This window comes from Hyaena hyaena, unplaced genomic scaffold (genome assembly GCF_003009895.1).
Source record: "Hyaena hyaena isolate Hyena2069 unplaced genomic scaffold, ASM300989v1 scaffold_38, whole genome shotgun sequence".
NCBI lineage: Eukaryota > Metazoa > Chordata > Mammalia > Carnivora > Hyaenidae > Hyaena > Hyaena hyaena.
In genome coordinates this window covers 4,118,979-4,144,755 of record NW_024080670.1, presented here as the reverse complement: position 1 = coordinate 4,144,755, position 25,777 = coordinate 4,118,979, and the positions used below count along the sequence as shown (strand labels likewise).

General features: G+C 51.8%; 1 protein-coding gene across 3 annotated transcripts in view; it reads left to right on the top strand.

The window, feature by feature from the left end:
* SLC25A25 (solute carrier family 25 member 25) overlaps nucleotides 1-23,579 on the top strand; it is a 31,440-nt gene extending 7,861 nt beyond the window's left edge. Inside the window, exons 1-10 of one of the 3 annotated variants that reach the window (XM_039229645.1) lie at nucleotides 6,577-6,795; nucleotides 16,177-16,303; nucleotides 16,385-16,472; nucleotides 17,405-17,516; nucleotides 18,681-18,839; nucleotides 19,803-19,955; nucleotides 20,244-20,351; nucleotides 20,451-20,618; nucleotides 21,190-21,340; nucleotides 21,458-23,579. In XM_039229645.1, coding sequence (XP_039085576.1) covers nucleotides 6,577-6,795; nucleotides 16,177-16,303; nucleotides 16,385-16,472; nucleotides 17,405-17,516; nucleotides 18,681-18,839; nucleotides 19,803-19,955; nucleotides 20,244-20,351; nucleotides 20,451-20,618; nucleotides 21,190-21,340; nucleotides 21,458-21,642 — 1,470 coding nt within the window. In that variant the 3' untranslated portion in view covers nucleotides 21,643-23,579. Of the gene's footprint in view, nucleotides 1-6,576; nucleotides 6,796-13,539; nucleotides 13,788-16,176; nucleotides 16,304-16,384; nucleotides 16,473-17,404; nucleotides 17,517-18,680; nucleotides 18,840-19,802; nucleotides 19,956-20,243; nucleotides 20,352-20,450; nucleotides 20,619-21,189; nucleotides 21,341-21,457 lie in introns of those variants that run through there. The other 2 variants (XM_039229646.1, XM_039229644.1) reach the window with 2 other exon arrangements.
* Nucleotides 23,580-25,777: the final 2,198 nt, after the last annotated feature.

The following is a 25,777-nucleotide window of genomic DNA, read 5'->3' as shown; positions in this document are numbered from 1 at the left end:
TCAGTGTTGCTTTAATAATAAATCTGCTGGTTTGCCTTTTTGAGTGGGAAAAGAGAAGGCGTGAATAAAGATAAAGTGGCTGCAGAAATTTGACTCCGCGTGTGCCCATGGGTTTGACTTCCACTGATCAAGTTTGGATTCGTTGAGAAATTTCTGATCATTTTAGGTGATTGGGTTTCTACCAGCTGGCCTCGGTGCCACATCCTGCCGCTTGCCTCAAGGAGAAGCCTGCTGTTCTAAAAGCACATCCCAGAAATATTATGCCAGTTTCCACGTGGTCTCTTGCCTTGCAGACCTTTAATTTACGTGTCACGTCTCAAAATCCTACACTTAAAAATCGGGTTAATTTTGTACACCCCTAACTTTCTTTTAGAGAAGAGAAAAAGACCTTAGGCATTGACCTTCAACTTGGGGCCTCGATGGGGACTGGCTGTTCACCAGGAGTAGATAGTAGCCCTCTCAGGAGTTTTTTCCAGAAGTGCACTTCTCTTTCCCACAGTCAAAGGAGTGTCCTTCAGGGACTTTTGCCAAAGCGAGGCTTTTTTTGGTTTTACTTCCTAAAATGGAAATAAACTTGGGGATTTCACCTTTGTCATCACTGCAGAATTGTCATCTTCAAAGCCTGAGGTTCTCGGATGCCAAAGGAGGCAAGTGCCTGGCTCCGCCTCATTGTCTCCCTACAACCCACTTGGCCAAGCCAGTCCTCATTTTCAAGGCAAATCAGTCTGGCTTTCTGTCAGATAAAATCTGGCTTCATTTTTCAGTTTAAAAAAAAAAGTTGTTATTAGGCTTCCGTTTGACAACAGCTGTTCTGAATGGTAAGTAATGCTAAGATAGATCGTAGGTAGTTAAACTGGTAGACACGGACCTGGAGCATCACCCTGGAGTCAGTCGTGGGAAATCCTCTCTGCCTTATTAGAAGACTCCTCAGGAATCTCCAGTTATTCTTCTGTGCCATGCTCTAGGGCCTTTTTGCACCCTGGGCAGTTCCTCAGGATAATTTGGAATGGGCTCCCATGGGGGGTCGATTCCACTGGAATCTTGTTTTCTTTGAAACATATGGGAGATCCTGTTTTATCCAGCAAATCTGTTTCCTGGATTCCTGGAAGAGTGGGTAACTTCTGCTGGTGATTAGCCTCATCTTAACTAGGTTCTGTTGATGTATAAGCAATAATTATAGGAAGGTAATACTTGCTCGCCCGGTCTCTGGATATGGGTGGGCTCTCATACCCAAGAAAGCCAAGTGTGGGAAAGTTGTATTATAAGAATTGCATGTAACCCAAAAGAAACTATACGGGCCTACCAGATACCGCTGGCTTCAGTGATGACGCATGATATAAGGAAAGCGATGTACTGCATTAACCCACAAGGGAACCAAAGATACAAGAGAAAGTGCTTTAAAATAAAAATATTGGCAAAGCATGTGATGGGACAAATTTTCATTAACCTCTGTCTTGGGTGCAAATTTTAAGATAAGGAATGCATGGTCTCTCCCTTGCCTAGTTTTATTATTTCCTTCCTTCTGCTTAGTCTAGGTTGATTTTGTTCTTTTCTGCTTTCTCGAGAGGGAAGTTGACGTCATTGATTTGAGGCCTGTCTTTTCTAATATGGGCTTTCCCATCTAAGTACTGCTTTGGCAACATCCCACAACTTTTTATGTGTTCTGCTTTCACACCGTTCGAAATACTTTCTCATTTCTTTCCTTTCCTTTTTTTTTTTTTTTTTTTTAGTTTTTAAAAATTTATTTATTTTGAGAGAGAGGATGCACGGAGGGAAGGAAGGAGGAGAGAGAATCCCAAACAGGCTCTGCAATGTCAGCTTGGAGCTTGATACGGGGCTCAAATTCACAAACTGTGAGATCATGACCTGAACCAAAATCAAGAGTCAGACACCTAACTGACTGAGCCACCCAGGCACCCCAATACTTTCTCGTTTCTCTTTTGATTTCTTCTTTGATACATGGATTATTTTGAGTTGTGTTACGTCGTTTCCAAATGTTTAGGTATTTTCCAGGTATCCTTCTGTCATTGATTTCTAATTTAACTCCACTAGGGTAGAAAAACATTTGGTACAAGCTGAACCCTTTTATTTTTATTTATTTATTTATTTATTTATTAACATTTATTTATTATTACTGACAGAGAGAGACAGAGCATGAGCATGGGAAGGGCAGAGAGACAGACGAAGACAGAATCTGAAACAGGCTCCGGGTTCTGAGCTGTCAGCACAGAGCTTGATAACCGGGTTCGAACTCAAGAACCGTGAGATCATGACCTAGGCCAAAGTTGGAATCGTAACTGACTGAGCCACCCAGGTGTCCTGTATCTCTATATTTAAAATATGTTTCTTACAGGCAACACATAGCTAGATCTTGGCTTTTTCAATTCCATCTGACCATCTCTACTTTTTAATTGGTATGTTTAGACCACGTGTATCTACTATTATTGATATGATTGGGTTTGAATCTACCATCTTGTTATTTGTTTTCTTTTTATTTGCTATTTCTTTTTCTATGTGTCCCATCTATTCACTTTCTGCCTTCTTTTGGGTCAGTTGAATATTTTTTATGATTCCATTTGGTCTCTTTTGTTGGCTTACTAGCTTTAACTCTCTTTTCAATGGTAGCTTTAGGGATTATAATATACATACATTTTTAACCTACCACAGCCTAACTTAACTGGTATTATATTAAATTGTTGAAGAGAGACACTTGTGTGGCTCAGTAGGTTAAGCACCAGACTTCAGCTCAAGGCATAATCTTATGGTTCGTGGGTTCGAGTCCTACGTTGGGCTATGTGCTGAGAGCTCAGAGCCTGGAGCATGCTTCAGATTCTGTGTCTCCCTCTCTCTCTGCCCCTCTGCCTTTCCCTCTTTGTCTTTCTGTCTCTCTCTCTCCAAAATAAACATTAACAAGAATTCTAAAAAATAGTTTAAGAATCTTTGAGGCACCTATGTGGCTTAGTTGGATAAGCATCCGACTCTTGATTTCAGCTTAGATCATGATCTCATTGTCCGTGAGATCGAGCCCTACATTGGGCTCAGTGCTAACAGTGTGGAGGAGCCTGCTTGGATTGTCTCTCTCCCTCTCTCTGCCCTGCCCCAGCTTGTGCACATGCTTTCTCTCTCAAAATAAATAAATGAACTTAAAAGAAGGTGGGAATATCAGTATACAGCTGACCCTTGAACAACACGAGTTTGAACTGTGCAGGTCCACTTCTACGTGGATTTTTAAAAAATAAATACACTACAGTACTGTAAATATATTTTCTCTTCCTTATTATTTTCTTAATAACATTGCTTTTTTTCTAGCTTTACAAACACTACGGTATATAATACATATACAAAATATGTGTTAATCGACTGTTGATCTTATCAGTAAGGCTTTTGGTCAACAGTAGACTAATTACATTTTTACGGAATCAAAAGTGTTTTTGTTTTTTTTTTTAGTTTATTTTACTTATTTTGAGATAGAGAGTATGGGAGGGGCAGAGGGAGAGGGAGAGAGAGAAACCCAAACAGGCTCTCCTTACTGTCAGTGCAGAGCCTGATGTGGGGCTTGAACTCACAAACCATGAGATCAAGACCTGAGCCCAAATCAAGAGTCGGTCGCTTAACCAAGCGAGCCGCCCCGGTGCCCCAAAAGGGGATTTTTTTTTTTTTTAAGTTTATTTATTTTGAGAGAGGGTGAGGAGGGGCAGAGAGAGAGAGAGAGAGAGAGAGAGAATCCCAAGCAGGTTCCACACTGCCAGCACAGAGCTGGTCGCCGGACTTGAAATCACAAACAGGAGATCATGACCTGAGCTGAAGTCGGACACTTAACTGACTGAGCCACCCAGAGGCCCCAAAAGTGGATTTTTAACTGCTCAGGGTTGGAGCCCCAACCTTCTGCAGTGTTCCAGGACCAGCTATACTTTTATTTCTACTCTCCTAGCTTTTGTGTTGTGGTTCTCATACATTTTTACTTCTACATATGTCATCAACCCACAATACATTGTTTTATTTTTGCCTTAAACTTATCTTTTAAGGAGACTTAATAATGAGAACAAAGTCCTTTATATTTACCTATACAATTACTGTTTTGGTGTTCTTCATTCCTTTGTGTAAATCTAGATTTTTCCTTCTACCTAAAGGGCTCCTTTAACATTTCTTGTATAAGTCTGAAAAGTTTTTTATTTTGCCTTCCTTTCAGTAGGTATTTTTTTGGGTTAACAGTTTCCGATGGGAAGAATACCCCCAGATATTCTATCTTCGTTCCTCTGTATGTCCTGGGTCTTTTTCTGTATCTGCTTTTAAGATATTCCTCTTCATCACTGGTTTTTGGCAATTTAATTTGATGTGCCTGAGTGTAGTTTGTTTGTTTTATATTTCCTATCCTTGGGGATTGTGGAGTTTCTTGGATCTGTGGATTTTAGTTTTCAATGAATTTGGGGGGGAAATGTAGCCATTATTATTTTTTTCTTTTTCGTTTTTTTTTTTTGAGTAGGAATTAAAAAACATTTTTTTTAATGTTTTATTTATTTCTGAGAGAGAGAGAGACAGTGTGAGCTGGGGAGGGTCAGAGAGAGAAGAAGACACAGAATCTGAAACAGGCTCCAGTCTCTTGAGCTAGCTGTTAGCACAGAGCCCGACACAGCTCGAACCCACGAACCGTGAGATCATGACCTGGGCCAAAGTCAGATACTTCACCAACTGAGCCACCCAAGTGCCCCATCTCTTCAATTTTTAATGTGTCCTTCCAGAGATAATTTGTCATGTATACACACTGAGAAATCAATGGCAGCGTATTATCCCCTTTCTTCGGCATCTTGCTTTTCTTGTTTAAAAAGATATGTTCAAGCCATTCCATAACAGTAGGTAGAAATGTCTTAATAACAGCTGGATAGGATTCCACTGTGTGGGTGTGCCAGAATCTTCCGTACCTGCTCCTCTTGTAAAGAACTTGAAGTTGTTTCCAAACTTGTACTATTATAAAAAAGGCTGCAATATAGATATCTCCTTATATGTATATATATCAAAATATATCATGTATGGGTATGTGATTTTCCATTGTGCAAATATATCCACAGGATACATCGCTAAAAGTGAAATTGTTATATTGAGGGCTTTGTGCTTTTGACATGTTGGAAGCCATGACTTCCTCTTGGGAGAGGTTGTACTGATTACATGCTTATAGCAGCATGTGAGGGTGCCTGTTTCCGTACACTGTCTGCAACACAGTTCATGAAATTTTTTTCATGGCTTGTGTTTTGTTTTGTTTTGTTTTGTTTTGTTTTGTTTTTTAATTTCTAGGGGAGAGAGAGAGAGAGAGAGACAGCGTGAGCAGGGGAGAGTCAGAGAGAGGGAGTCACAGACTGAAACAGGCTCCAGGCTCTGAGCTGGCAGTCAGCACAGAGCCCCACGCGGGGCTCGAACCCACGAACCGCGAGATCATGACCTAAGCAAAAGTCGGACGCTTAACCGACTAAGCCACCCAGGCGCCCCTTTGGCTTGTGTTTTTAAAATAATGGTTGTCAAGACGGGTATAAAGGGTTGCTTTGGGGGCGGGATACTGGTCACTGCTTATGTTAGCTAGTAAATTGAGAAGCAGATAAGCAAATATGACTTCCCTTTTACTCATGATCATCCACTCCATCCAGTCTACAGACTTCATCTGTGCCTGGTTCTGGGTACTAGGCGTAGAAAGATGTGTGACTTGGTCCCTGTCCTCTAGCAGCTCGTGGTGTAAAGGAAGACACGGGAGAATGAGTAGCTGGTATGGCGTGCATTGTTCTTGGCACAGTTGGAGAGAATGGGCTAATGGGGGGCAATTCTGAGTGTTGCTAGATGTGTTACGAGGTGTTTCCAGGGTCTCTTAATCACGTTAACCTTGATGGTGAAAGTCATCCCGGAAACAAGCAGGTGGGAGAGGAGGAAGTTGGGCTCCCGCCAGGGCGGGGGGAGGGGGGGTGCGCTAGCACCCGGAGGGTTCTGCGAGAGGGGAGGCTATTCTGGAGGTTGCCATCAGCACCTCCTGCAGAACTGCCGGCCGCATGCAGGGAATCGGCCGCCTGTGATTGGACGGCCGTCGCTGGTTGGGATAATGAACTCGGTAGTGTCGGCAGAGGTGATTGGCCGCGCCCTGCTGCAGTGAGATTGCAGACGGGGTGCTCCGGTCCAGGTCCGGGCTCCTGTGATGATCTTTAGTTGAGCGAGGACTGTTGAATAATTGGGAGCTCCAAGTTGCTTCTGCCTCCAGGAGAGATCTGTTGGGCTATTGCTTTTAGCTTTTTGAAAAAAGCCAAACATTCGATCACCATCTACCTGCAAAAGTGAGTTTTTACTGAAGAAGCTCCGGCTGCTCCCTCTCATCGCCAGCAGCCCGGCGGTGGGCCTCTCCTAGAGGGACCCCATCTCAGGCGAGGCAGGACAGCAGTGCTAGGCAATTGGAAAAAGCAGGAATCAGCCACTGCATGCAGAGCTCCCAGCCCCCCTAGGCTAGTCTTCCGAGCAGCCGTGTAGCCAGAGATCTTTGGTATTGTGGTCACATCCCTCCTCACAAGTGAAAGTCACCGGCGGCGACACCGGGAGGAAGCCGTGATGTTGCAGATGCTGTGGCCTTTTCTGTCTAGCTTTCTCCCTAGGGCTGGGTGCCAAGGCTCCAGAGAGGGGAACGATAATGAAGTCAGAGGCACCCCGGCTCCAGCTCGGGGAGACCAGATGTCAAGCTTTTTGGGGAAACAGGATGGAAGGGCCGAGGCCCCGGAAAAGAGACCCACCATTTTGCTGGTGGTCGGACCTGCAGAGCAATTTCCTAAGGTAATGGCACCCTCAAGAAGACCTCCTCCTTTAGGGGTTGTTCTAGGGTCGGTTTCCTGGAAAAAAAAAAAAAAAGCTGGAGTGTGGGTGGGGAGGAAGCGAGGACTTAGAAATCAATCACTTTGGTATTGGGGCCTGGGGAGAAGTGTTAGACAATGAAGAAACCCAGATCTTCAGTCTAGAATCTTCCGGTGGCCACGGTAAAAGCTTTATCACCCTATCATGACCGGCTCAGTGTGGCCATTTGGGGAAGGAAGGTCGAAGGCAATAGAGGATTTACCTTAGGATTTGTCATTTTGGTCCCAGAAAGCCATTTGGAAGGAAGAGACAAACGATCACACTCTGTCTTATGTCTTAGCTTGTCTGAACAATGCAGGGAGGACCTTTAAAGTTGAACCAGACTGCCTGGAGCTGGGAAGGGCCAGCCTGTCCTGCATCCCTAAGGTCAGACCTTTGGGTCTGTAAGGAAGGGAGGAGGAGGAGGAGTCAGGAGAGGCTGGAGTCCCAAGGTACAGAGGCCGGTCCCCTCACGGGTCTGCCAGGGCCATCCGTTCATCTGGTGCTGTGAGTGTGGGTCACCTCGCCTCATCTTCACAAGAGCCAAGGTAAGTCGTAGCACCCCCATTTCATGGATGAGGAAACTGAGATGCAGAAAGACTGAATAATTTGCCCAGGATTCAACAGTTACGGAGGGGTAGAGGTGAGATTTCACCCCGAGTCTGTGTGGAATTTGTCTTGTACTTGGCCTCGCTTTCCCTGAAGAAAGCAGTTTTAACGCGACCAAGTTGTGTTCTCGGGATTAGAAAGAAAGTGCAGCTTGCCTGGGGTTTCTCCTGCCTGAGCTAGAAGCGGCCTTGCTGACCTCCTGAGTTTTGGTTATTTTGAATCTGTTCCTCCTCTTTCAGGATAAAATCAACGAAAAGAGGGAAGGAGATTCTTCCCTGTGTCTGGCACATTGTAGATTCCCAAAAAAACGTTGTTTGAATTGAACTGCTGTATCAGAGAATTAAATGTTGGGTTTTCCTCTGCCAAGTGGGAGGGACCAGCTACTGGCGGTGTTTAGGTGCAAGCTTTGAGCAGAAGCCTCTGTCGGCCACGGCCACGGGCCTGTCCTGGTGGGCAGGGCCCTCTGCGTCTGTGTTCTACCTGCCGTGTGCTTTGAGCCCTGTCTCTTTCTACCTTTCGATCATCCTGGACAAGCTCAGAAATGGCAGTGGTGCTCTCCTTTGTGAGGACCTTTTTTTTTTTTTTTAACTTTTTTCTTTAATGTTTTATTTATTTCTGAGAGAGAGAGAGAGAGAGAGAGCGACCAGGGGAGGGTCAAAGAGAGAGGGAGATACAGAATCCGAAACAGGCTCCAGTCTCTGAGCTAGCTGTCAGCACAGAGCCTGACACAGGGCTCGAACCCACGAACCGTGAGATCATGACCTGAGCTGAAGTCGGATGCTTAACTGACTGAGCCACCCAGGACCTTTTTTTTTTTTTTTTTAAATATACAGACCTGCTTACCTGATGGCCAAGGGACTAAGAGACTGGCTGGCTCCCTTTTAAATTCACCCACCTTGGGCTTTAATAATTAACTGCTCCATTTCCCAAATTCATCCTGGCATCTCTTGCCAGCCCTGCCCCCAGGTGGCCTCGTGTCAGGACTTTCTGTTCTGAACAGCTTAATTCCTGGCCTGCCAATGGGGGGGAGGGGGGTGGGGGGAGGTCATGGGGCCTGGCCAGAGACCCACACCTTTCACTTTCCCCAAGAGGGAGATGGATCAGCTGGCTGGAGGTGGCAGACAGAGCAGCCCTTTTGGTTTGAAGCAAGAAAGCAAGCACATTCGGGCAGCGTGGACTCATGAAAAGCAGATAAACCGAGAACTGGGGAGAGAGTGTGTTTCTGCAGCGTGTGTCCTTGGCCAGTGCAGCGACTCCTGAAGGCGGGGCTTGGGGTTCGGGATCCGTGATCCCTAGCCTATGGTACCTCAGCTTCTCCCCAGCAGCAGCACTACTTTGTGGTGCTCTCACTTCCCCCTGCCTGCTAGGGAGTTGGGTTCCTGCAGGCTTTTCTTCAAGGAGCGAGTGGTTCCAGTTTGCCCCTTTATCTTTGTCTTGCAGTTAATCTGCAGTTGGGGAAGAAAGCCATTAGCGTGGAGTGAGAGAGGCGCCCTCGGGCCATTCAGGCTTGCAAATCCTGAGGGGCTGGCTCCTTAGAAGCTCAGAGAATTTTGCCCATTGTGTGTCTAATTGCCAAGTGTAGGCAGGTTTCATTGGAAACCGGCTACAGCGGGGCTGTCATGGCAACCCGATCATCAAATGACACTCCCAGCCACAGCAGCAAATGAGGTTCAAGAACCTTACGGGTGGGTGGGGCTAGAGCCGCCGGATGCTGGCAGGGCTCCTTCGCATATTAATATTTTTTGGCTATGTCTGAGTCATTGCAGAAGAGGGGGAGACACTTTATGACCTAATGCTACCCTCCCAGAGGCATTCTACCTGCCCTGCTCTTACTCACGCTGTTCAGCGCTTACAAGAAGCACCTGTTCTGGGCCATGAACCAGAGCGGTAGAACAGGGACGGCTGGTAGTGGCGTTGGCAGACTCCCGGGGAGCAGGAAGCTGGGGAGAGGAACTTCTTTACAGACGAGATGGGACCTGAGACCGCTAGATCCTGAGGGATCCAGAGTCGCGGTCATTGGCTTTGCACGCCAGCTGTTACATGAACAGAATCAGAAGAGGCCAGCAAAAGTAGATCTGGGCCACAGAATTCGAATAAGTCAAAAGAGCAGAGAAGAAGGGTAGATGGCAGAACGGGGAGAGGGGCGGCACGTGACGCCGTGAGCCGGTGTGAGTCAGGAGGATCGGAACACGAGCCCCGCTTCAGTCTTCCTTATTTGTGCTTCTCCAGTATGCGTTCAGAAGCTCTCGCACAGATGGGGATTTTCTTTTTTAGCCAAGCCTAAGCCTGACATTGCTCAGGTCACACCTTTCCCACACACCTGCCACCTTCCAATATGAAGCATTGCTCACCGTAATTCTCCGTGTCAGGCGTAAAGACTTTCTTTGGAAACCGAGTTCTAAAATCTCTTCTTGGCAGTGTCAGGTTTGAGCGCTCTTTTCCATGGAAGTAACCAGAGCCGGGTCCCGGGTGAGGCCCAGCCCTGCCGCCAACAGGCTCTGGGACCCAGGTGAAGCAGGGGACCTCTCTAGATCTGTTTGCTCATCTCAGAGATTAAGGATCACCCCCTCAGGGCCCGGCTGTCTGTAACCCCAGGGGTTGAGCCCTTACTTGAATCCCAAGTGCTTAGAGATGGGTCATTTGGGTGGGATTTCCAGTTCTGTGTGACAGTGGAATTCTGCAGGAACTGTGGCACTCAGGAGGATGGCTGATTTAAATAAAGAAGCGCGACGCCAATTCCAGTTTGTCCAGTGAGAACATTCTGTTGGACTCCGTCACAGTTGCACAATAAAAATATGTTGAAACCCTTTTTTATTTTTTTTTTAATGTTTTATTTATTCCTAGGAGAGAGAGAGAGAGACAGCGTAGCAGGGGAGGGTCAGAGAGAGAGGGAGTCACAGACTGAAACAGGCTCCAGGCTCTGAGCTGACAGCACAGAGCCCAACGCGGGGCCCGAACCCACACCGCGAGATCATGACCTAAGCGAAAGTCAGATGCTTAACCGACTAAGCTACCCAGGCGCCTCGAAACCCTTTTTTAAAGTCAACGTTGGAATAGAATTAACGTTAGCAGTGGAAAATAACATTTTGACAAGCACACGCAGAGCTTTTCAGAGAACAAAATGTTTGACCCCGTGATACCACTGGGTTGTGGAGTAATGAGCTCTGTTATAACCAAGGAGATTTCATCCTGGTTGTTGTTGGGGTTTTTTTCCCCTAGAAAACAGGTGTTCTTACCTGATAATGCTTTGAGAAGTTTTCTCTAAAATATAGAATATGGGTTTCACTTTTCTTTGGTACTGTTTTCAAACATTTTCTCACGTTCTGTAAATATATGATAAACCTCGATAGTACACAAAGAAAAATTCAGTAGTACAGTCATGTTGACGTGTTAGAAAATGAGCATCTCCAAGATGAACAACTTATTTTTTCAACCAAAATATTTGCCAGATTAGAGGCGCCTGGGTGGCTCAGTTGGTTGAGGGTCCAACTCTTGATTTTGGCTCAGGTCATGATCCCAGGGTCATAGGGTCGAGCCCCTCGTCAGGCCCTGTGCTGAGCATAGAACCTGCTTAAGATTCTCTCCCTCTACCCCTCCCTCCCTGCTTGTGCGCCCTCTCAAAAAAAAAAAAAAAAAAATTGTCATTATATTGGAATGACTGCAGTCATCACTGAAATGAGATATTTCAGCTTATCTCTTATCTCTGTAGCTTATTTTTGTTTCAGAGGCGAACATGAATAATTTAACAAAGGAAGATCAGCATTTCAAAATTTAGCTCTTTTATTTATAACTGTGAATCTCCTTTATTATTTAAAAAAATTTTGTTTTTAGGGGCGCCTGGGTGGCTCAGTCGGTTAAGCATCCCAACTTCGGCTCAGGTCATGATATTGCGGTGCTTCCGCGTCGGGCTCTGTGCTGACAGCTAGCTCAGAGCCTGGAGCCTGTTTCAGATTCCATGTCTCCCTCTCTTTCTGACCCTCCCCTGCTCATGCTGTCTCTCTCTCAGAAATAAATGAAATACTTAACAAATTTTTTTAAAAAATTTTTGTTTATAAGGAATCTCTATTCCCAACATGGGGCTCACACCCACAACCCTGAGATCAAGAGTCACATGCTCTCCTAACTGAGCCAGCCAGGCACCCCTATAAATGTGAGCCTCCTTTAAAATAAAAATAACAGTACATGTCCTTGTTGAGGTGGATGAAATACCCCAACGACTATGTTTGCAGACACTCAGAAAAACCCACTGAGGTCTTCATCAAGAGTGATGGTGTGTAGAGGCCCGTGCCACTGGCTTTACGAACTCAGAAGCTATTTATATCAGCACCTCCATGACCAAGTCAAGGTACAAAGGTTCAAAACAATAGTCCCCTGCCTTCAAGGACCCCAGTAGCAGTGATAAGTTGTATGTGAAAACAGTCCAAACCAGAAATTCTAGATGGGGCAACTGAAGAGAGAGCAGAGTGTCGTGGATTTAGGTGGAGGCTGAGCAGAAATCTTCTGGATAATCCAAGCCGCCTCTGAATTCCTCATCGGACAGATCGTCCCCAGTGCAGTCTGAGGCCTGTCATTACAGACTCATCATCAGATCTCTTCTCGAGGGGCTGAAAGGTCATATAAGTTCTTAAAATGTTTCCTAATGCTCTGTGTAAGCACCAACAGCTTCCTTTTGCTTAAGCTTTATTTATTTAGTCTCTACACCCACTGTGGGGCTCAAACTCATGACCCTGGGATTCAAGAGTCACATGCTCTTCTGACTGAGCCAGCCAGGCACCCCATCTTACTTTAAAATCCTTTTTTTCTAGTTCTTAACAAAAAGCTTTTTGGTAAGTTAATAAAGTCCTTTTGCTTTTGCGATTTCCAAATTATAACCATCCATTTTTATCTGTCCTGGTAGCAGCATTCGGTCTATATTAGGAAATGGTACATATAGAAGGAACATCTTTGTGACGCGGTTCTGCCTCCGCAGCACGACTCTATGACACTTTTGTTGGGGAAGGGATGATGTGGAGATGGTAGATGCATGGAGAGGAGGGATCACCCTTAACTGACGGCTCGAATCTGACCTTCCAGGACCTGAGATTTTTCTCTTTTCCTCACCTGAAAGGGATGTTCTGGAGCCATGTGCCCAATAGAACTTTCTGTGTGATGGAAATGGCTCAGTGAGTCCTTGTGGCTGTGAAGTACTTGAAATGTGGTCACACAACCGAGGAACTGATTTTTTTTTAAATTTCATTGAATTTTAATTAATTTAAAAATTCAAACTTCCCCTCTTGAATAGGACAGACCTAGGCCAGAAAGCTAGGACAGTACTGAACTTTGAAGTGTTCTGAGGGTGAGCTCTGAAGGCCATCTGGAGTTTTAAGTGACCGGCTGCTTGGTGCTTCCGGGGTGTCCCTCAGCACCCTGCTCTTTAGCGGGGATCCCTCCTGCCCCCATGTCAGCTCCTGGGTGCTTTCAGGACCCTCAGGGGAAGCCTGCTGGGGAATGGGTTGGTTCTGAGGTGCTCACATTGCAAAGTGGCCTGGAAAAAGGTCACTGGAGCCAGAGCCAGCTGGAAGGCGGCGGAACCAAGGCAGCCTGAGTCCAGGGCTCAGCCCGCTAGGGGCAGCCCCCCTCCGGATGAATGAGCCCGCGATGGGGCCGCTTCCAGGACGGCTGGGCACCCGGCACCCCGGCAGCCCCTGCCAACTTCTACCCTCACAGCTGAACTAGGCCCATTTCCAGTTAGCATTGACCCAGTCTGTACATGCACTTGGTTTTCTGCTGGGAATGACTTACTAAAGGGGAGAAGACCATTGTATTGTGTGACGCGTTTGGGGACCTTGCAGCAAAACATGCTGAAAGCTGTTTGCTCATCTGGCGGGCTTGGCAGCGGAGGGTGAAGGTTCCGACCTGCTTGACCTGCTTGCGAAGAGTTAAGTCGGAGCGCAGGTGACGTCAGCCCTGATATTTACACGCCTCCACTTGAGCAATCGCCGCCTCCTCGCGAGGGCCGGAGCTCATTGGCTGTGGGCAGGGCTTCCCGTGGGCAGGCTTTTCTCAATTAAGTAAAAGGGCAGGGCCCGAGCAGCCAATGACAGCCGCCTCCCGGCAGACCTGGTGCGAGTGTCCCCGGCCGGCAGCAGTCCCTGGCTTGCGAGCAGCGCGCCCGGCTCCCAGTCAGCATGCTCTGCCTGTGCCTCTATGTGCCGCTCATCGGGGAGACCCAGACCGAGTTCCAGTACTTCGAGTCCAAGGGGCTTCCCGCCGAGCTGAAGTCCATCTTCAAACTCAGCGTCTTTATCCCCTCCCAGGAGTTCTCCACCTACCGCCAGTGGAAGCAGGTCTGTGCGGCCCCAAACCGGCGGAGTGAATGCATGAGTGGTGGTTGACGGTGCGCGTGCGCTAACTGCCCGTTTCCCCCGCCACCTCCCCTCCCAACCGCCCCCCCGCCCCTCGCCTGCGGGGAAAGAATGTCTGAAATGTGCAAGTTCTTGCCGCTGTAGCTGGGAAAGGGCTATGTCACGTCATGGGAATGACTGGCTTTCATGTGACTTCCAAGGAAGGCTGGAATTACAGGGAAGATACTTGTGGGAGATGGAAAGGAATTCTCTTGCCGGGAGGGGGTGGTGGGGGTATAGTTCCGGAGAAGTACAGGGCCGGGAAAGGGGGGGGGGGCACAGCCCACGTGGAGGGAGGAATGGATAGGCAGAGAGGCTCCGGTTGGAGGCCCAGGAGTTGGAAGTCAAGTTACAGAGGTCGGAGCTGGGGGTGCTGTGGCCCGGGGAGGGGGAGACTTCCCTTGGGAGCAGGGAGGCAGCAGAAATCATTGCATTTTAAAGGTGGGGAAATGGCTCTGGCGCCCGTGGGGGGGTCCCTTGCCTCCTGAAGGGGCACCCCGACTTCTCTGTTAGTCAGATCTCATGCTGTTCCTTCGGTGCTTCTGATGGTGTGCCAGGGGTGGATATGCCTAGCATATACGAGGAAGGAGCCAGAAAGTAGCCCCAGTGGTTCTGAGGTACAACCAAGGACTTTGAAAATAGCTTGGAATCAGCTGCCATGAACACAGCCTTGGGTTTTCTGTATTACGGGGCACCCACCACACCAAGGCGTGTGGATTGCGTTGGTGGCAGAGCAGCCTAGATACCAAAGCCTCCTAGATTCTATTTCCATTCCTGTCATGAATCTAGACTGATAACCCTATATGTAATTCGTACCATTCTTGGTTGAGCACAAATGTCTGCAGGAAGTTAACTCCAGATAACAGATAAAATATGTACCAGCATCTGTCTCACATTCCAGCCACACCCCCAGAGTTGTTCTTTGGATCATGTTAGGTGACATGGTATCTGTCCAGGCCTCCTCCTAGCACTCTTAGTGGCTGAGCAGTCACAGAGAGCCATCAGGTGGTTCAGAGAGTGACTCTGATTGTAATTGTTGGAAGGCACTAGCTCGCCAGTGGTCCATCCATTTCCTGACCCATCGGCTCAGAGACTTTTAAAGCTGTATTGGTTTGTGAAGAGTGAATGAATTTCTCACTGAGAGAATTGGGCAACACAGGAAGACCATAGCCATGTTCCTTTGGGAATTCTCAGTCTAGATTTTGGGGTGTTGCTGGGTTGCAGTGACTCATGCGTGTCCCCCACCTTCTTGAGATTAAGTTTTAGGGCGGCAGCAGGATCTCTAGGGAGGTGGCTCTGAAGTCCCAACAGGCCCAGCTTGAATCCCGCCTACCACTTCCCTAGCTGTGTGACCTTGGCTAAATTACTTAACCTCCCTGAGCTTCTGTTTCCTTCTTTGTAAAACTGGAGGGGGGGCGGGATATGACTGTACCTGCCTCCTAGAGCTTCTTGAGAGGATTCAGCAGGTCACCAGAAGCAAAGCATTTAGCAGGCCCTGCAGCACAGGCCTAGTGCTCGCTTGTTTGGGGAGAAGTTCCAGGTGCCGAGCATCCAAAACCAACGGCCCCTGCCGATCGAGGCTCAGCCCTGAGGGCAGGCGCAGAGTGCTGTTAAGGAGCAGGGTCTCTTCAAGCCTTCTCGGGTCCGTAAGAAAAGCTGGCCTGCCTTTCGGTACCTGGTTGAGGGAGCTGAGGTCAGTTATGTCACCTGGGATCAGAGCCTGGCAGGGCCAGCAAGCCCAAGTCCAAGAATAGTTCCCCTGGCCCTTACCAGAGTCCCCTGGCAGCACATCGCCAAGCAGGCATGCGTGGGGGCCAGCTCTGCACCATACTTTACCCTGGTCACCCATTGGTTCTTGGACCAGTGCCACTTTTGGGGATAAAAAGCAGGCTGCCGCGTTGCTGGTGGCCTCCGAAGCGCGCAGGGCCGTCCCCACATTTGGGCAGAGAGCATGCCTGGTGCCAGGGCCAGTGCTGCACAGGGGAGCCAGGCAGCTGGCCCTGGGGTACAACAAGGTAGCCTTCGGGACACTGGGGATGAGAAGGTGCCAAGCCCGCCACTGTGGGCCCTTTTGGAAGGGCTTCTCCTGAGTGTATTCTTTCCTCTTTGCTTGTGAAGGAAGTGCAGTGGGCTCCTGCCTGGGTTCTGGCCAGCGCCCCTGGGGATCCAAGTGGTGGCTCTGGGAGTTGAGCAGGGGGGAGCATCTCGAGTCCTTGGGGCCACCTCTGTTCTGTTCGTGGGCTGGCACAGTGGTTTCCTGGGGATGGGGCGCTGTGAGGGACAAGGAAAAACCTAGCACACGAGCTCATGGACAGAACCTTCTGTTTTGTAGAAAATTGTGCAAGCTGGAGATAAAGACCTCGATGGGCAGCTGGACTTTGAAGAATTTGTCCATTATCTGCAAGATCATGAGAAGAAGCTGAGGCTGGTGTTCAAGAGTTTGGACAAGAAGAATGACGGTGAGTGGCCCGTGGCTGCCCCGGGTCTTGGGCCTCTCTCTCGCACTTGGACCCCGGCTAGAGCCTCTTGTGTTGTTGCAGGACGGATCGACGCTCAGGAGATCATGCAGTCCCTGCGGGACCTGGGGGTCAAGATCTCCGAACAGCAGGCAGAGAAAATTCTCAAGAGGTGAGCGCTTAGTCAGCCTCTGCGTTTGGTTTAACGACGGTGTGACAAAAGAAAGGCGTTCTTGGACTGACTCCGTGGTGCCCTTCACTGTACTGACCCTGTTTCTCTGAACTTTGGCTTCTGGTGGTTTGACGTGAGCCACAGGTAGCCCCTCCCCAAGAGCCGCTGCTTCCCAGGTTCCAGGCCAGGGTCACAAATCACTTGGAGGTGTGCCGACTCACTGGTGGTCCGTGAAGAGAAAGGACTAGTTGGGGATGTTTCAAGTGGGTGAAAGGTGAACCCTGCCTGACGGGGAAGGGGCTCAGACAGCCTGTTTAGGGTGGACTTCTTCCTGAGAAGGCCCACTTTTCTCCACCCTATCTTCGGAACAGCGGGGAGCCCTGGCCCTAGGGGGTAGCGTTAGTGGCTCAGCCAGGAAGTCACGCAGGTTTGCATTAGGAGCAGCTTCCTGTCCTGCCTACACCTCTTTCCAGATCCCTGGGGCCGGAAGTGGCTGGTCAGGGCCAGCCGCCTCTCATCTGGCTCCCCGGGCGTTTGTGCCGTGATGTGTGTCTGCTTCACTAACATCTGCTCCGAGCACTTATCTGTGTTTCTCCTCTCTCCTCTGCATCCTCCTTTGTCTGTCTGTCAGAATTCGAACGGGCCACTTCTGGGGCCCTGTCACCTAGTAAGTATCCGTGTCACCCTGGTGACTGCCTCCCTCCTTGACCTATGTGCCTGATCGTAACGGGGTTCTTGGGGGCCATGGTGTTCCCCGTTTTTGTGCCAAGTGGGGCAAGGAGCCACCTCGCCTCTTCACTGGGGCAGAGGCCCCTCCCGTGGGTTCGTCAGTGGCCCTGCGCCCGCCCCTGGCTCACCTGAGGGGGGGGGGGTGCAGCTGGCACACGGGGCCTGTTTACCGGGGGGGAACCGACCGTGCGTGTGTCTTGCAGCATGGACAAAAACGGCACGATGACCATCGACTGGAATGAATGGAGAGACTACCACCTTCTGCATCCTGTGGAAAACATCCCCGAGATCATCCTGTACTGGAAGCATTCCACGGTGAGTCCCTTGTCCCCCGAGGCGCCTTCTGCCCCGTCCATTCATGGGCCCCATCCCAGCGTGGGGATGAGAGCGGGCTTTTGGCTTGCCTCTTGCTCAACACGAGACTGTCCACTCCTCCAGCAGCTCCCCGGAGCCCTCCACGTGCACCCTCCGTTCCCACGCTCTGGCCACCCCGACCGTTTCCCAGACACAGGCTCCCTCTGCCGGGGGTGCCCTGGTGCCCCACACGCCGCCTGTTCTTCAGGGTCCACTCCAAACACCCCTTCCCCGATCTGGCCTGTTCTCCCAAAGCCCGCATGCGCCTCGGGCAGCGGAAGCACGGTACAGGGAACCAACAAAGAGCCGTTGAGTGTCTTCCCCCACGTCCCCACTCTCTGTGCCCTTTCTCTCTGCCTAAAGAAAACGTCCCCACGGTCCTATACATGCTATTCCTTCACTCCTGTCAGCGCTGCTGCTCAGAAAGACCTGCACCTCCCTAGTCCTGGCCACGTTGATGCCCTGCCTGCAAGCCTCTTCGTTGGGGGTGCCCCTCTGATCTGTCTACCACTGGGTCCAGGTCAGGGCCTCACCCTCAGGGCGTGCCTGGCTCTCGTTGGGGGAAGTTGGGTGCCCGGCTCCAGGCGTCAGAGCAGAGCTGGCGCGGACTAGGCAGGGTGCCGCCCAGGAGAGAGGCTGTTACGCAGGCACCACAACCCCTCTGATATTTGCTGAGGCCCTTGCACAATGTTCTGCCAGCATGATCTGGTTACACATCGGGTTTCAGAAGAATTTTTACCCCTGACTTGACCCTTTCAGTGCAGGCGGTGTGGTGATCCTCAGCTGAAATGCCTTTGTAAGTCATTCTTGCAGGAGCCAGGGGGCAGGGTCTGAAACGCCGTCCAAGTGGTTTTATAACTGCTTTCTTCCAGCTGCGCTCTCAGATTCTGTCCCCGGGCCTCTGCACCGCTCTGACAGGGATCGGAGCTGTGCCACCTTCACACAGGGAAGGGGGAGGGGCGCGCCAGTCTCCGACCCTGGGCGCCTTGGCATTCTCACCATCTGTGCGGCCCCTTGGGCTCAGCCCTTCTAGATGGTGGAAGCTCGTGGGCCTAGCTGTCTGCCAGCAGCTTGGCCACGAGCATCAGGAGCCTGCTCATTTTATCTTGTGGGTCTTCCTTGCAGATCTTTGATGTGGGTGAGAATCTGACGGTCCCCGATGAATTCACAGTGGAGGAGAGGCAGACAGGGATGTGGTGGAGACACCTCGTGGCCGGAGGCGGGGCAGGGGCTGTGTCCAGGACTTGCACGGCACCCCTGGACAGACTCAAGGTGCTCATGCAGGTACGTGGGGGCATGGGCCTCGGACTACCTGGTTCCTCGGTGGGTGGGTTTCCCCTCCTTCGTGTAACCCTCTTTGGCTTAGAGTTTTCTTTTTCTTTTTTTTTTTTTTATTAGAGAGAGAGAGAGAGGCAGCGTGAGCAGGGGAGGGTCAGAGAGAGAGGAAGATACAGAATCTGAAACAGACTCCAGGCTCTGAGCTGTCAGCACAGAGCCTGACGCAGGTCTTGAACCCACGCACCGCGAGATTGTGACCTGAACCGAAGTCGGACACTTAACCGACTGAGCCCCCCAGGCGCTCCTGGCTTAGAGTTTTCTAACCCAATAAATTAGATTGCAATTACTGCTCCGACAAGGGCAACAGAAGATCCAGATCTAGGTACCTTTTTGCACATAGCTTATCTCATTTTATCTGGGGCAGGAAGCCAGGGGTCACGTTTCAGGCCGAGATGAGGGCAGGTGAAGCCACCGAGAGCCGGGTGTGAGAGAAACCTGTTTCCTTAGGCACGTCTTATGTAGACACCCCACAGGGTTGGGATAAGCAGACCCCTACCTGGCCCAGACACCTTTACCTTGGCCGAGCGCCTGACTCCATGTCCGCAGGGCAGAGATAAGCTAGGCCCATGTCAGGGACAGGGTTGCAAAATCAACCAGCATGAGGACGCCCTGTTGGACTTCGGTGTCGCCTGAATGTGGCCAGTCAGCTGTTCGTCCCCTTGCTTGTGTGCTGATGCTTGTGTTTCTGAGCCTGCTCAGAAAAGGTGCCATCCTTTCCCCACCCTCCCCCGCCCCCACTTGCCCTCCTGAGCCTGCATTGGTTCGAAGCCTGTTAAATGCGAACTCCCTTCTTGTGCCCAAGTGGAGAGGCGGAATGGTTTGGGGAGAAGAGCTTTAGGGACTCCCCCCATCCTCACAGCTGTGACTCGGCCGCAGGATTCTTTCTGAGCGCCTGTCCTTCCCTCTCAGGTCCACGCTTCTCGCAGCAACAACATGTGCATCGTGGGCGGGTTCACCCAGATGATCCGAGAAGGTGGGGCCAGATCCCTCTGGCGGGGCAACGGCATCAACGTCCTCAAAATCGCCCCGGAGTCGGCCATCAAATTCATGGCCTACGAACAGGTGAGGACCCGGCTTCCCTGGGCTGAGGTCCCCGCCCTGCTGATGCCCTGGAACTTGGAGCCAGTCACTGTACCCGGGGGACAGCAGGGCGAGGCAGGTGACTGGGTCCGGCCCCCATCCTGCTGCCAGCTCCACTGTGGTTCAGCTTCTTCTATTTCTGGGCAGTGTCAGAGGTGCCAGGGACACCAAGTCGTGGTTACACTTGGCTGGCTCTGGGAGGAACGGGGTGGGGCAGGGGCTGGCGCGCCAGGCTCTGGGGTGCATCAGTCCGTTTGCTCTCTGTTCTAGATCAAGCGCCTCGTGGGGAGTGACCAGGAGACTCTGAGGATCCACGAGCGGCTTGTGGCGGGTTCCTTGGCTGGGGCCATCGCGCAGAGCAGCATCTATCCAATGGAGGTGAGGCCCGCGTTGGTCTTAGAGCGAATAGCGTGCGTGGGGCGGAGGGTGAGGAGTGGGCCGTGCTCACGCTCCCGTCGTTCCTTTTGGGTTCTGCAGGTTCTGAAGACCCGGATGGCCCTGCGCAAGACAGGCCAGTACTCGGGCATGCTGGACTGTGCCAGGAAGATCCTTGCCAGAGAGGGGGTGGCCGCCTTCTACAAAGGCTACGTTCCCAACATGCTGGGGATCATCCCCTACGCCGGGATCGACCTGGCCGTGTACGAGGTGAGGCCCTGGGCGGCTCAGGCCCCTTGAACCGGCAGCAGATAGTCGGAGACCCCTCGTAGCCAGGCCCCCGCCCGTTGTCACGCTTCCCGAAAGATGCTGGGGGTGGCGGCGACAAGGAACAGCAGTGTCCCCTCCCAGACTCATCAAGTCATTGCAAGGGTCTCCTGTCACACTACAGCCCCCAGGTCCTACACCCTTAGGGGTTCAGTGGGCAGATTGCCAGGGCACAGCGCCACGGGGGTCTGCTGCGCCCCCGGCGGCCTTTGGGCTACACGAGTCAGGCGCCCTGTGGGGGGGAGGGGCTGTGGCCCCTGCGTCACCCCCGCTCCCAGTCCTATCCAGGAGTCCCCAGAGACGAAGGGCAGGCCGGCCGGGAGGTCAGCAAGCCTCTGGCCGAGCGAATCGGGTTACAGTAGCCTCGAGGACCCCATGTGACCAGGAAATGCCTCCTGTGTGGATCCAATATCTGGGCCCCCACCCCCAGCAGTCCTGTCCCTCATGGCCTCACAAGCTCTTTGTGAGGCCCATAGTCACTCCGGCTCATCCCTGCTCACCTGCCCCCTTCCAGACGCTCAAGAACGCCTGGCTGCAGCGCTACGCGGTAAACAGCGCGGACCCCGGCGTGTTTGTGCTCCTGGCCTGTGGCACCATGTCCAGCACCTGCGGTCAGCTGGCCAGCTACCCTTTGGCCCTGGTCAGAACCCGGATGCAGGCCCAAGGTAATGCCGGGCCTGGACCAGTACCGGGCGGGGAGGGGGCTGGGGCGCGTCTCCCAGGGCAGCTCAGGCTCCAGGGAGGACCTGGCGAGCCTCTGATGGGTGCCTCTCTTGCTACAGCCTCCATCGAGGGCGCCCCGGAGGTGACCATGAGCAGCCTCTTCAGACACATCCTGCGGACCGAGGGCGCCTTTGGCCTGTACCGGGGGCTGGCCCCCAACTTCATGAAGGTGATCCCGGCCGTGAGCATCAGCTACGTGGTTTACGAGAACCTGAAGATCACCCTGGGCGTGCAGTCACGGTGATGGGACAGGGGGTGTGACCCCGCCTCGCTCGGCGGACTCCCAGATCCTGGGCCTGTGGCCCCAGGATGTGTAGCCATCTCATTCTGTGAATGTGCCAACACTAAGCTGACCGAAGCCCAGCTGTGAAAAGCCTGGGGTGTGCCCGCTGGGGAGTGGGGGTAGGCCCGGCAGGCCCACCGGCCGTGTCCCGCTGACCCCGGCCGACTGTCAGGTCCGCTCCGGGGGCCAGCTGGACACAGGCACGCACACACAGGGACAGGACGCTTCCTGCGGTGCCTGCCACACAGCAGGGTTCGGAGCCGGCTTGGTTCTTCCATCTCGCAGCCAGACCGCCAGCCGCAGGCCCTGCTGCCCAGCCTGCTGGGCGTCCACCCCGTGCCCGCCCGCCTGCCTTCCTTGCTGCTGTGTTAACATGGCCAGAGGAGGGCTGCCGGCCCACACCCATGTCCCTGCTCGCTCCTCTCCCCTCAGTTCGTGGGGACCTCGCACCCTGGCTTCGCGGCCCACAGTGTCCCCTCTGGCTAGGTTGTGCTGGGGAAGAGGGAGGAGTCTGGCTTTTGTGCTCACCCTCCTCTGAGCCCTGCTGTTGGCTTCAGAGCTCCCCAAGGCGGGCACCTGGATGTGCGAGTGCATGCAGGGGGCAAGGTCATGCCCCGCCACTGGCCGCCTGGCATCCTGGTGCATGGCTTCACGGAAGGCAAGTGCTGGGTCCCGCGACGCAGAAGGCCTCTGCTCCTGCTGCCGGGGTGTCCTGGGGCTCTGAGCTGGCCCCAGACTCTGTCAGGACTGGCACCAGCTCAGAACCAACTCCCCATCCCCTTCTATGGAGGGAGAGCCGTGAGGCATCACAGGGCTGCAGGAAGTGGGGCCGCTGCCTGGGGTCCAAGCGTCCTGGGGAGAGAAGGAAAAGGTTCTTAAAGGCCTTAATTATGTATCGTTGGGAAAAGGGTTTTGTTCAGAAGGACACACTGGACAAATGTGCAAGTTCTGTGCTTCCAGAGGGAAGGCAGACGGGGTCGAAAGCCTGGCCGACTGCATTAAAGTCTGTTTCTGACGCCCCCTGGGGATTCGTGTCCAATCCCAATCGGGGCAAAGTGGGACCAGCCTCACATTCCACCGGTGCAAGTGTCACACTGCTTAGAGCCTATTTATTTCATATTTATTTGAACAGAGTTATGTCCTAACTATTTTTATAGATTTGTTTAATTAATAGTCTGTCATTTTCAAGTTCATGTTGTATTCATATTTATGTTCGTGGTTGATTGTACCTTCCCAGCACCCTCCAGGTGGGGTGGGGAGAGGAAGGAGGGGCCATGGGAGTGACCTTTCCCGCCACTGGCCGCACTGACGTCAAGTCTGTCCAAAGAAATTCCTCAGAACTGGCAACAGAGGAAATGTCAGGGCGGGAGGGCCCTGGTCATGGGGAGGTGGCCTCTGGCAGGTTGGAGCGGGGCTTGCACCCGGAAGCCTTAGGATCTGAGGGTTTGGCTGGGGGCAGGAAGAGTGGCAGAAGTCCCCATTCCGTTGAACGTGGAAGTCCAAATCATTTCTTGGACTTTGAGGATCTCTTGATCCTTTAGACTGACAAGGCGCCCAGGGGCCTATCACTGTGAGTTTGGAGTGGGGGCTCCAGGAGAGGGCGGCCAGCTCCCTGCCCCCACCTGTGAAGTGGGCTCCCCCCCTCCCAGGCCCCCTTCCCCCCGCCTCCCGCCACTCCTGCTCAGCAATGCTGGTCAACTTGGCGACTTCACACAGTCGCGCTTCCATTCCACCAGAATGGCCTGGTGAGGATAATTCAAATAGGATGCAAAGATCAATGCAAAAATTATTGTTTTATCTAAATCTAGTGATAACTGGAATTTGTGAGAAAGCCAATTAAGACAGAATTGGAAGTTGTCATTTAAAGCAGCGTTCTAATAAAGTTGTTTCAAAGCTGATGACGGAGCCATGTGGTTTTTTGGGTAGGGGCTTGGGTGGGGGAGGGGGGCAATCGCATGTCAGAGAATGAATCCATCTTTATCATCAGAGGAAATAAAGCTAGCCTCCCTGGGCTTCTTGGAGGCACTCTCTCTTTAAAACGGGTGTTTGTTGGATTAGGGGTGCTCCACGCAGGTCACGAGAGCCCCCAGGGTGGTGAGCCTGAGGTTTCTTCCTTAGGCCTCCTTGGGGGGGGTGGGGTCTGTCTTGAGCAGAGCTGGCCCCTCCCTAGGCCGGAGCCCCTCCAGCCGCTGCGGTGCTGCCGTCCACTGCCACGTCTGTCCCTGCCCACCGGCACACTCAGACCTTGTGGGGCCCTGCCTGATACCTTGATTCTCTTTCTGCCTGTCTCCCTTCCTGGGAGAGGGGGAGGCCCCCTGGGGAACAGGGTGCGTTTGCAGCATCATCACCAGCACCTAAGACTGCCTAGTGCCATTTTCATTAAATAACTATCCACACTCTGTCCCTTGATCCCTCCCAGCAGCTTGAGGACTCCATGGGGGGGGGGGGCCATTCAGAGGCTGTAGGGAAGCACGGAAGTGTGCCCATGTTTGGAACTGGTATATACCACTTGTACTGGGTTGATTGAATAGCACCCCCTCCCCAAGTTCATGTCCCCTGGGAACCTCAGGATGTCACTATTTGGAAATAGGACTTCTACGGATGCAATCAAGTTAAAATGAAGTTGAACTGGATTGTGGTGGGGGCGCCGGGGTGGCTCAGTCGGATAAGCGTCAGACTTCAGCTCGGGTCATGATCTCACAGTTTGTAGGTTCGAGTCCCGTATTGGGCTCTGTGCTGACAGCTCAGAGCCTGGAGCCTGCTTCCAATTCTGTGCCTCCCCCGCTCGCACTCTGTCTCTCTTTCAAAAATAAACATTAGAAAACTTTATTAACTTTTATTTTAAAAAACTGGATTACAGTGAGCCCCAAGTCCAATGTGTGATGTCTTTATAGAACAGGGGAATTTGGACAGACATGCCCGGAAGAGGGAAAAGACCGTGTGACCACAGGGCATGCATCTACCAGCCAAGAAACGCCAAGGATTGCAGGGGGCCACCCAAAGCAGGGAGAGTGGCCGGTGGTGTTCTCCCTCAGATTGTCCAGAAGGACCCAACCCTGCCAGCAGCTGAATCCCAGACTCCGGGCCTCCTGAACTATGAGACAATGAATTTTTGTTTGGGGTCATTCGAGTGTGTGGTGATCTGTGGACAGCAGCTAGGAAACTAATATGGCACTGCTTCAGCTGTTCACTGCCAGGGTAACGGGCACATACCATTTCCTGACCACCGGGTCTTGCCAAGTGGGTCCCTTCACCCCAAACCTGCTCTCCCAACCGAATGTTCCATAGTGCAGTAGGCAGAAATATGCCCCCTCCCAAAGATGTCCCTGTCCTAATCCCCACACCCTGTGAATTAGGTTACATTGCACAGGACAATGGAGGTTGCTAATCAGCTGACCTTAAAATAGAGAGATTATCCTGAATTATCCAAATGGGGGAGCAGGGAGAGCCAGGGAGACCGCGGGGGAAGAAGGCCTCAGCCCAAGGTTGCTGTCAAGGCCACGAGTCAAGAAATGTGGGCGGCCCCCGGAGCTGGAAGAGGCAAGGAATGAGTTCTCCACCAAGGGTCTCCAGGAGGAACAGTGCCCTGCTGATGCCTTGACACCTTGATTTTAGCCCAGTAAGAGGCATTTCAGACTCCTGGCCTCCAGAACTGTAAGATAATAGTTTTATGCTGGTTAAATCATTATGTCTGTGCTAATTTGTTACAGCAGCAATAGGGAACAAATAAACTTGCTTAGTTCTGAACTTCCTTCATCTTGGCTGAGAAGAGCTGCCCCCCACCCCCTGCCCCTAGGTTGGGGTTTTCAACCAGCTGGCACCTTGGGGGTGGAGGATGTTGGGGATCGCACGGAGGAGGAGCACCTCAGGATCCAAGATTGGATGGGCTCTGGCCTAGCCCCTGACCCATCCGAGGAGGCAGCTGGCACTGACCCCTCAGCTGCGCCCAGTCGGGGACTGGCAGACCCCTCCTGCCCCTCCAGGCAGAGCCCGATGGGGGGCTTGAACCTACAAACTGTGAGATCATGAAGTCGGATGAAGTCGGATGCTTAGCCAACTGAGCCACCCCAGCGCCCCCACCATAATCCAGGAAGCC